This window comes from Hakea prostrata, chromosome 3 (genome assembly GCF_041222555.1).
Source record: "Hakea prostrata isolate BN-2017 chromosome 3, UWA_Hpros_2, whole genome shotgun sequence".
NCBI lineage: Eukaryota > Viridiplantae > Streptophyta > Magnoliopsida > Proteales > Proteaceae > Hakea > Hakea prostrata.
In genome coordinates, this window is record NC_142602.1 from 9,561,497 (window position 1) to 9,572,916 (window position 11,420).

The 11,420-nt window shown below is 38.4% G+C and overlaps 1 protein-coding gene across 1 annotated transcript; it reads left to right on the plus strand.

Moving 5' to 3' along the window:
* The first annotated feature begins 23 nt into the window (after positions 1-23).
* LOC149020716 (quinolinate synthase, chloroplastic-like) lies at positions 24-11,190 on the plus strand. Its single transcript, XM_089148928.1, has 7 exons — positions 24-1,397; positions 2,798-3,082; positions 4,880-5,098; positions 5,275-5,454; positions 9,314-9,826; positions 10,377-10,538; positions 10,622-11,190. Exons 1-7 carry the CDS (start codon positions 621-623, stop codon positions 10,694-10,696), a joined length of 2,211 nt encoding a protein of 736 aa, XP_089005054.1. The 5' UTR covers positions 24-620; the 3' UTR covers positions 10,697-11,190.
* Positions 11,191-11,420: the final 230 nt, after the last annotated feature.

Genomic DNA, 11,420 nt, shown 5'->3' on the forward strand with positions numbered 1-11,420 from the left:
CGAATATACAGCCTGACTCGACCATCATGGGCTACAACGCGAGAAGAGTCGTCAACGCTGGCGACAATAGCGCTGTGGATGAAGTCAATCCATGAGGGTAAAAATGGCAGGTGAAGGCGGCAAGAAAACGGGGGAATGAGTTATGTCTGAGCATTGGTGCATGCACCATCCTTCACTATTATTGCAGTTTCTCCTGCTAGGTCCACAATTTCAATTGATTAATCTAGTTTTGTTTTATTAATGAAGTAATCCCAGAAGGGGTTATTTCATCTCTGCAATTTTTCTGTTGATTACTCCCCCCATTAGCTTCTGCTCATCTTATTTTCACGTTTCTTTGTCTCGTGGCTTTTTTCTGAAAGAATCCTGGTTTCGTGGCAGTGTCGTCCACCTCGTATAAATTTGACGCTCCATACTCTCTTTGTCTCTGTGAGGTTGCGCAGTTTAAGGGTCACCACCTTCTTCCTTCTGTAACCGTTTCGTTTCTATCTTAGAATAGAGAAACGACTAGGGCTAAATTCTAGCTACCTGCTTCTGATTACAATTAAATAGATCATTTTTTTTTTCCGTTTTAAAAATAAGTGCGGCTGAATTATAATTCTTCCCCTCCCATCTTCCTCTAAATGGACTCTGCAACTTTATCAATGAGCGCTTCTTCTGCCTGCTTCACCTCAACACCAAACCCTAAATCGTATCCTTTGAGGAGTTACAGAATATCATTGTCACGCAGGTCCCTGCACCGGCTCAAATGTGTTCATAATCCCAATTCCAATCCCAGTCCAATTTCTTCTTCTTCGTCATCGTCTCCTCTAAAATCTAATGCCAATACCCAATACCCTAGCTCTACTATTCCCTGCTCCGCTGTGGCAGAGGCTTCGTTGGGAACAACTGAGCTTGCCTTATGTAGGCTTCAACGCCTTGTTTCGGAGTTCCAATCGCTATCCGAACCCATTGATCGCGTTAAACGCCTTTTACATTATTCCACGCTTCTTCCTCCGTTCGATGAATCGCAGCGTGTATCATCCAATCGAGTCATGGGTTGCACCACCCAGGTATGGTTGAATGTGAGTTTGGATGATTGTGGACGGGTGAGGTTCTCTGCCGATAGTGATTCAGAGATCACCAAAGGCTTCTGCTCCTGCTTGGTTTGGATTCTCGATGGGGCATTTCCGGACGAAGTACTGGGTGTGAAGACGGAAGACTTAGCTGCTCTTAATGTTGGATTGCTCGGTCGTGCTCCCTCGAGGGTGAATGCGTGGCATAACGTCTTGATTAGCATGCAGAAGAGGACTAAAGCTCTCGTCTCCGAGAGGCAGGGTAAACCACCTCTTGATCCTTTCCCATCGCTGGTTATTAATGCGGACGGTATCCAGGCCAAGGGAAGCTATGCTGAAGCTCAGGTTGGTAACCATTTTGCTATGTTGAAACTCGAATCCTGTTCATCTTCTGATTTTCTCTCTTCACCAGCCTCGAATCCTGTTCATCTTATGTAACGCTTCCTAACTCTTTCTTAAAGGAGGATTTTTTTAATTTTCAATTGTGGTTTTAAAACGGGACGAGTAATCAATTGGAAACATTTAGAGAAACCGATGAAATGGATTCATTTCAAATTTAGCCTGCTAAATAGTTAGGCGTAGCATGGACGCCAAAATGTTTGAAATTGGGAAGTTCCAGTTTTGTTTTCAATAGTTAATATCTTTATCTTTAACAGAGATCAGAGTGTTTGTCTCAAAAATAAAAAATTGAGAATAAAATTATAATTTAACAAAACTGTAGGGAGCAGCCCTCATCAACTAGGTGATTAGTGATAGGTAATGTACCGGGCTGCATGTCTGCTTCAGTGTCCCATTGTGACAGGCCAAGAGTTGGCTATAACCCATGCTTGAGATGAATTCTAATGAATATTTAGTGTGTGAATAATTTATGATACTGTGAATTCCATTGAGTATAAACACATTGACTGAACCAAAGATACACTGAAGATCTGGATGATTTGTGGTTGTCATGAGATAACATAATTTGGACTTTGGACTTTTCTACTGATTAGACTCGCACCGGAATCTGTTTACCATTCTGCATGCATGGTATGCTAGATCATCAAGTGCCTTTGCTCCACAGACCTGACAGGTTAATCTCACATCAAAGTACAGAGGATCTTAGAAACCATTGGCTGATTAAGGTCTGTCCAACCCATATGGTCTTAACTATTTAGATTGTCTGAAAAATATGAATTGTCCATTTGATGCAGGGAGGCATTGACACACATGGTTACATGTCAGGGTTAATTGGGTTATCTACATTTCAAACTGTCTTGTAAAGGTTTCCTGCATGGCAATATCTGCAGCAATGCAGAGTGCCTAGAAAGAGTTGGATGTGGAAAAATAAAGATTTAAAAATCTAGGGCTACGTGAAGCTGCATGCTAATACGGGGATGGATGGACATGAATGAGAGACTGAATTGAATTATGCTCTGAAATTTTACATAATGAAATTTTTGTTATGGGTATCTTAAATGAAGCAACTTTGGTGATTGCTGTTTTCTGTTTTGTATCCTCTGCAATTCAGGGTTTGATTTTAATTTATTGCATTATGCTGTTTATTTTACCTTATTATCTAAGGCTAATCTCTCCTTAGCAGAGTTTAGCTAGGTGGTGATGTAGCATCTAAGGTGTAAATGGACAATGGACAATATAACTCTGTTGTGCTCATTGATTAAGAATAGTTTATAGACTTTGCTATATTGTATCATGGAAATGATGTTCCGTTGCCATATTCCTAAGTTCCATTGTAATGAATGCAGGCTAAGTTTTTACTCCCTGATGAGCTAAAGGTTAAAGAACTCGTCAATGTCCTGAAGGAGAAGAAAATTGGTGTTGTTGCACATTTTTACATGGACCCAGAAGTCCAAGGCGTCTTAACTTCTGCAAAAAGGCAGTGGCCTCATATCCATATATCTGATTCATTGGTTATGGCAGATACAGCTGTTAAGATGGCTGAAGCTGGGTGTCAGTTTATCACGGTGCTTGGAGTAGACTTCATGTCAGAAAATGTGCGTGCAATTCTTGATCAGGCCGGCTTCAGTGAGGTACTTTTTCTCCTCAATTCTTATCCTTTTCTTAAAGGATACAGTCATATTGACTTATATACTCTCGTTGATATGTAATGCAAAGGACTCTAATTACTTTGAGGTGAAATTCTATTTTCTTCTTTTAAACTTCATGTATTTTATTTTATTTTATTTTATTATATTAACATTGAAGTAAATGTGAATGGCTTTATTTCTTGTGACTATGAAATATATTCGTGTCCATGAATTGCTATGATAATGAAGTGCATGATCAATCTTAAGTGTTCTTTGGAATTTGAGGTACTTAATGTAGGTTCTTCATTGATTGTCAATTTGAACCTAAAGGCATGATTAGACAACTATTTGGTATTTTTCGTGAATCAACCTAGGTGGGGGATGAATTGGTTGAACTAGTTGAACCACTTCTTTTTTAATAAATAATGCCTAATTAGATTCAATAAAGAGGGATGAGCATAAGATAAGGGAACATGCTAGATTTATAGTGGTTTGACTCAATTGAGTCTACGTCCACTCTTTTATAACCTTATAGAAAATTCCACCAATAACTCACTTTCGGTACAATAAGTGGAGAAACAACACCTCTTACAATCTTGATGAGGACATGAGAACCTTTTTACACAAGTTTATTTTGGACAAGAGGATCCAATCTTTTAAGGATGAGAGAGTCTTTGTACCTTAGTTCAAGTCTAGTATAGAATTGATAGAAATGTTACCTATCGAAGGGTGTGAAACGATACCCTATGAGTAAGTGCACAATGATATGAGTGACGAGCAAATGCACCGAAGGTCTCCGTGATTTGCTTCTTCCTCTTGATGATGTTTGAGGAAAGATGCTTCAAGGTCTCCTTGATTAGGAGTAATTGAACTCAATGGGATTTGGACTTCTAGGGAGACAAGGCTTCATAGAGACAAAAAATAATGAGAGGCTGATTAGTGTCTTCCTAATTGTATTTCAGAATGTCATTATGACCTCTATTTATAGCCAAAATATGGGATTGGTTTGAACCCCAACTGATAGGAGACAGTCATAATTTTTATTTGATGGTCAACCTATCAAATGTGTCGGTCGATCCATGCAACTATGCCATTGAAAAAGTAGCCATTTGAAGCTCAGTTGGCCTGTGGTTGCTTGGTGTCGGCACTGGAGAGCAACCATTAGACCTTCACCTGAAGGTCTGACGAGTCAACGTTCAGGCTTCTGACTCTGATGGTCGATCAGGCCATTTGCCAGAAAATGAATGTCATAAGGTCTGATCCAATTGTAGCTCATGAACATATGCTCAAAATGTAAAAATATGAATGTGTTTTTGTATGTATGCTAGTCTAAATGCAGGGTCTTTGACATCTCGTATAATTTGTTGGCCCCTCTTGAATTCCCAGATACACGATATATATATATATATCATGGTAGCTTGTTTCTGGGACAACTTAAAAGTTCCTCAAACACCCCCCCCCTTTTTCTTCTTTCTCTTAGTTCTTACTTATGATTAGGTAGACTCCAAAGGAGGATGATTTGCCTTGTGACTCAACCAATGACAGTTCACCTTCTGCCGCATGATTCTTCTTCTTCTTCTTCTTTCTTTTTATTTATTTATTTATTTATTTTTTTTTAAATTTTTTTTATAGAAAAAAACAATTTGTTGTTCCTGATTGTTCTCTTAGTCTTCTGTACTTTGTTATTTACATTAGCCCCCCCCCCCCCCCCACAAGTATGTAAGTGTACCTTTTTGGTGGCAGTAATATGTTTTCATTTGTTGGTTTCTGTGTACTATTTTAATTGAAAGCCTTCTGCAGGTTGGTGTTTATAGAATGTCAGACGAACGCATCGGTTGCTCTTTGGCTGATGCTGCAGCTACTCCTGCATACATGAGTTTTCTTAAGTCAGCATCCACTGCAGCACCTTCTTTGCATGTTATCTACATCAACACCTCACTGGAGACTAAAGCTCAATCCCACGAACTAGTGCCTACAATAACCTGCACTTCATCAAATGTTGTACAGACTATGTTGCAGGTTGATTGTTTTTAAAGTCTTATCATATACCTACAGTTAACCTTCTCCATAGTCTTGCTTAATGCTAATTTTAGTTGTCTTGGTAGTCTAAGCAATTCCCAAACAGGTACATGGTACCAACTTTTGGGTTCCCAATCTGTATTAATGGTTAATAAAGTTGTTTTTTTAATCTTCAGGCATTTGCTCAGATACCGAATTTAAATATATGGTATGGCCCTGATTCTTACATGGGTGCGAACATCAAAGAATTGTTTCAGAGGATGGCCAACATGACAAATGAAGAAATTGCTGAGATACATCCAGAACATGATAGAAACTCCATAAGATCATTGTTATCTCGCCTGCACTATTTCCAGGTGAGCAACCTCAATTTTCAGAGAGTTTTTATTTTATGGTTTACTTGGAGCACCAAAACATTGTAGAAGGGGAGGAAGCAGAAGATCCAGTATGACGCTAGTTTTCTTTGTGACAAATCCTCAAATTACCAACCAAAATTTGAAGAAGATAACAACAACAATAAGCCTTGTCCCAACTAAATGGGGTCGGCTACATGGATTCTTGCCTTCCAATCAATTTTGTTTGAGGCCATGCTAGATACAAGGACTAAGCTATGCATATCCTTTCTCACCACTTTTCTTAAGGTTATCTTAGGTTTTCCCCTAGCTCTTCTAGTCCCTTCAATCTGGATTATATCACTTCTCCATACAGGGGCATTTATAGGTCTCTGTTGAACGTGGCCGTGCCACCTTAAACGACTTTCTTGAAGCTTATCGCTTATGGGAGCAACTCCCAAACCAACTTTAATATGATCATTCCTTATCTTATCCTTCCTAGTTTTGCCACTCATCCATCTTAGCATCATTATTCTTGCTACACTGAGTTTATCTATATGATCTTTTTAATAGCCCAACACTCTGCACCGTACATCATAGCTAGTATAACAACGGTCCTATAAAATTTTCCTTTAAGCTTTAATGGAATACGCCGATCACACAAGACCCTGGACGCACCTCTCCACTTCATCGACCCTATTTTAATTCTTTTGGGAAACATCATCCTCTATATTACCTCTTTTATTTATGATTGAACCTAGATACCTAAAACAATCACTCTGAGGAATCTCCTTATCATCAAGTATCACCACCTCATCGTTTGCCCGATCATGACTAAAGTTATAAACTAGATATTTTGTCTTCTATCACTAGAGTGGTGTTTATTATAATCCAATAGTAGAAACATAAGTTTAGGAAGGGAATAGAATAAATTGACTAGGGCTCTAAGCACTAGTCGTAGTAACACTAAGTTGCTAATTTAGGAAACAAGACATTCCTAAACTAGGAAACATATTCTTGATGAGGCATTCCTTCAAGCCAAAAATCCTCAACACTAGACACTCCCACTAGTGGAAATGTACATATCAATTGTCTCCAGCTTGAAATAATAAGAACAGATTTTAATAGCAGCACGTGATGTAAATAGATCATGTAGGGCTTATTTTTAATGGAAATAAGCTTTGAATTGGGTCATATACATGTTGGGCCTTTGAGCCCCTTCCCTAAGTTCCAAGTCTAAGACCTAAAATCCCAAAATCGTCCCCCTTTCAAAAACCCAAGACCAAACCTTAATTTGTTAAAATTTTAAATCCAGAATTCAAAATCTCTCCCGTACAATCTTTAACCATCACCATCAAATTCCTAACACTCAGCAAGCCTGACTGTACCTTCAAAACCTAGTTGAACCTTACCCTGATCACTAGTAGACTCCACACTGCATTTTAACCTAATTGAATTTGGTGGTTGATGCCAGGTGACAGTAATCTGGCCCCTAGTTGATCCCTTTCAATCTAGGGCTATAGAAGCACTATTCTTGAATAGTATTTGAAGTTGCCAATTATGATGTGGCTTCAATTGAATGAGGGCCAGTCTTCGAAGATGTTTAAGACAACCAACTTATATGGGACAAAGAAAGGGTTTCTTGAACTTAGAGATATAGGGTGAACATTGTAAAGATGGGGAGTTGGGGTCTGAAGGTGTTAAGATGGGTTGAAACTTGTAGGAAATGTAGCTAGATATTGGGATATGATCCTCCAAGTTTGGATGGTTAAATTAGAAGATATGAGGGTTATTGCTTTGAGACTTTTAGGGAGTCCGAAAACTCAAGAAAAATTGAAAAAAAAAAAAAACAGGTGAGATGGATGGGAATAGGAGATCAGCTTACAAAATGCGTGGAAGAAAAACCTTGTGGTGAGCTGTGATGATGGTGGACAGAACTGAGAAGAACAACATAGGCTCAAAAACTGATTTTGTAATAATTAAACTGTGTAGCTATTGCATGTGATGGGTCGGTATTTATAGCCTTGGCAAATACTAGTTCGTAATAATATAGGAATCCTAGCTGTACTCTTAACAACTTAACTAGATCTTAAAACAAACTCTAGTTGGACTTGAGTTTTATAGCTCACCCTGTACAAGGACTCTACATTGACTGTAATAAGGATTATGAATAACATGCATCAAATCTAATAAGGACTAATGAAATGCTAAGTAATTAAGTAATAAGGACTAGATGAACCATTGGAAATTTTCGTACTCAACCCATCTACCCATGCTTTAGGTCCATGAAGTTGGCTGATTTACAAAGAAAACCCATCCAATGAAGCCACAACACCTATATGACCTAACCCTAGGCTTAATCCTAGGAAAAAGAGCCTAATCTAGGGTTGGGTCTGCATCAACTTATCCCCGAGAGAGAGAAGGCTGTTATCCTAGTAGCAGCAACAACATCAAAAGCACTTAACTAGGAAGGCTGGTAGTAGGTTAATTTTCTAATAGCAAAAGAGAAAAAATGCAGCATAAAAAAGCTGCATCATAAATGCAGATCGTAGGTAGTATTCTGCTTAAATAGACGCAAATATTGAGACTCGATCATAGGTCTCAGATAAAAACTCTAATGATGAGGCATCAACAAACTATTATAGTTTATTGTAGACCGTATGAATTACTGTTGAATACCATCTTCATATACAAGATTGTTGCCGAGGACATGAACTTGAATGATTAAGCAATAGTAATCTTCAAATAAAGGTAGTCTTGCACTGATGAATCTTCAACTCTTTTAACAATACTTTTCTTGTATATTCTTCTACGGGCAATGAATATTTTACTATGATGGAGTATTCTGCAGTTTTGCTATCATCTAAAAGCTTGAGCATAAAAGCTTGAGCATTACAGCTTGGTAATTCCTTCAAATGTTTATTTTGATGAGCTTGTGTTATGCATGTGGAAATCTTCTGTGAATACAGTTCAGTGTTTTGAGTCAGATCTTCTGTCTGGAAGATTTGCTGACCACTATCATTATTGAGTTTTTAAACATTTTGTTTAATTCATTTAGATGTGCGGATGCTTTTTTTTTTTTTTTTTTTAAAATTTATTTTTCATTGTATGCTATTCAAGGCCATTGCTTGTATTGACAAGTCTTTGATCTTCTTCAACACCTCAAGTAATAGCTTTTCAGTGTTCCCAGTGGGCTTTAACTTTTGACCATATGCTTCATCTGTCAAGGTTTTAAGCCAGATTCTGGCCCAAGAAAAAAGTCTTTGAGCCAAGCTTAGCAATCATCACGTGGAGAATCAAGGCAACCACATTTATATCAACACTGTATTGTCACTAGGCAAGAGAAAAGCCCACATCCTTTTTTTGAAGCTTACACTGAATGTCTCACCCCTCCATGAATGTCTCTGTCAGATTACCTTCCCTAAGTCTACAACCTGCACAGTTGAATCCAATGAAGGACATGAACTTCTTTTTCGACTTTTATATCCCAGAAAGTACATGTTATTGCTCAATATTCAAATATCTTTTTCTTGTACTTGTCTCATAAAGCACATGTTCATCAGTGGAATAAACAAGGGTTAATGTTGCTTCTCGAGTTTACATGAACATTGGTATTGTCTCTCTGTGATTGGTGTGAATTTACTTTCCCATACCTTCTTTGGGGTGGTACTGCTGTTCTGTCCAAAGAAAACACTTGATTAACTATTAGGTTCAAAATTCTTTATCGTCTCATTTCCTGACATTCAGTTTCCTTTACAGGGTCACGAATACATTTTCACCTTGTACAATTCTAGCATTTGCACCTTAATAGTATTTTGTTGCATGTATCATTTTGTATTCTACTGCCTGGTATTCTTATTTGGGCCATGGAATTCTACTGCAGGATGGGACATGCATTGTCCATGACCTATTTGGACATGAAATCGTGAAGAAAATACAGGAAATGTACTGTGATGCTTTCTTAACTGCTCATTTTGAAGTCCCAGGGGAAATGTTTTCCTTGGCAATGGAAGCAAAGAGAAGAGGAATGGGAGTCGTGGGTTCCACCCAAAATATATTAGATTTCATCAAACAAAAGGTCCAAGAAGCTTTGGATCTAAATATTGATGACCACCTTCAGTTTGTATTAGGAACAGAATCAGGGATGGTAACTTCAATTGTAGCAGCAGTTCGTCAACTATTAGCTGCTGCTGGGTCTCCTAATAGAGCAAAACTTAATATTGAGATAATCTTTCCAGTTTCAACAGACTCAATGTCAAGAACTTCAAGGGATTCAGTGCAAGGCCTTAATACTGCTGACATGAGCAGCTTCTCTGAGCTCTCGGTTATTCCTGGGGTGGCTAGTGGAGAGGGATGCTCCCTTCATGGAGGATGTGCCTCGTGTCCATACATGAAGGTAAGAAAAGGTGTTCCCTAGTTCAATTGACAGTCTGCAATATATATAGTTATCCTCCCCCCCCCCCCCCCCCCTTATTTCGTAGAAGGGAGAGAAGGGAAAAAAAGGAAGGGTAAAAAAGAGAGAGGAGGCAACAAAAGCACACACAAAAAAACCACCATCCCTCTTGTTACATTGGAATAATTGACACAACCAAATTTGGTTATTACTATTTGCAACCAGCCAGGTCTGATATGGAAACTCATTTTGTTATCTTTCTATGCAAAGTTTATTGTCGTGTATTAACTTGCTTACCTTCATAATTAGATTATTTTTAGGCTTTCTTTGTCTCACCTTGTTCCGTATGCAACTGTAGTAGAACTAAGGGAACAATTGGAGAACTATGCAGTTTTCTGTAAGTTTGCTTACTAAAAGTGCAAGTTCTCCCAGTGGGTTCTAGATGTCAGGGTTGCAATGCTCAATACATTTTTCTAGTCTTAGTTATAAATACTCTCTCCAAAATTTGCCTCTGAAGAAATCACATTTTAACTCATTTATTTTTGGCTACCAGATGAATTCTCTCCACTCACTATTAAGAGTATGCCACCACCTACCTGATGATAAAAAGGCATTTACAAACTATGAAGCTGGGCGATTGAACTCCAGAACCCCATTTGGGAATTCGGTTGCAGATGTCGGGTGTGAACCAATTTTACACATGAGACACTTCCAGGTTAGTTTCTAGCACTTCAAAAGCTACTTTGGAGCATATAGACCTTTGATTCCCGTCAACATTATAAGGTGTTGGTGTTTCAGGCAACGAAAAAATTGCCAGAAAAGCTTGTCAATCAGATCGTACATCCATCTGGGAATGGGAAACTGCAATCTTAGCAGGCAATCAAGCTGGGTTTACGACCTCAAATGTTTCATCTTTAATGTTTTCAATTCTGATTCCATCCGCTGAACGCAAGAGGACCCCATAAGTGTCACGTAATCGAGCTGGATTTTCTTCAATTTGGAAGCAACACCACTACCAGTTGTGGTCACACTGTTTCTTTGGGTGTTCGGCACTCGCTGGTAATCATGCTTTTCATATTGTTTATTTCTTGGATGGAATTGGAATGATCCACAAGATACTGCTACAGTTGAGTTTGGAAGAATCTTGGCTGGAGTATTCTGAAGGATGAGCGCCAACATGGAAGAGAACATCGTTTTATTTTTGTTTGTGCAGCGGAGTTCAGGAAGGGAGCTCTATTTAGAAAATTCGACAGTGTGGATTCTGAGCCATTTGATTTTGCTTTTTCTTTTGGGATGGGCATCCATGGTGAATGTTGACCGCGATTTTTAGAGAAATAAATATAGAGAGAAAAATAGTGGTTCTGTTATACTTGCTCTTACCTTCTCTGTGATATAGCTGGTGACTTATCTAAGCTGACGCTAACCATGATTTTTGATATGATGTCTGGTCACTTAAATTGTTCTTGATATTGATTCTTCGCTTCAACCAATTCAGAAAATAAATTGAAATCGATGTTATATTGTGAACTGGAATTGGGATTGGATTCAGCTGATTTAACTGGGACTGGGCAGAACCATAGAAACCCATAATGAATCT

What these genes read in the sequence shown, in the direction of transcription:
- LOC149020716 (XM_089148928.1), top strand. Translation starts at nt 621, where the DNA reads ATGGACTCTGCAACTTTATCAATGAGCGCTTCTTCTGCCTGCTTCACC. An exon ending in GAAGCTATGCTGAAGCTCAG is followed by an intron (nt 1,398 to 2,797) that starts GTTGGTAACCAT and finishes TAATGAATGCAG; the next exon opens with GCTAAGTTTTTACTCCCTGA. An exon ending in TACACATGAGACACTTCCAG is followed by an intron (nt 10,539 to 10,621) that starts GTTAGTTTCTAG and finishes TTGGTGTTTCAG; the next exon opens with GCAACGAAAAAATTGCCAGA.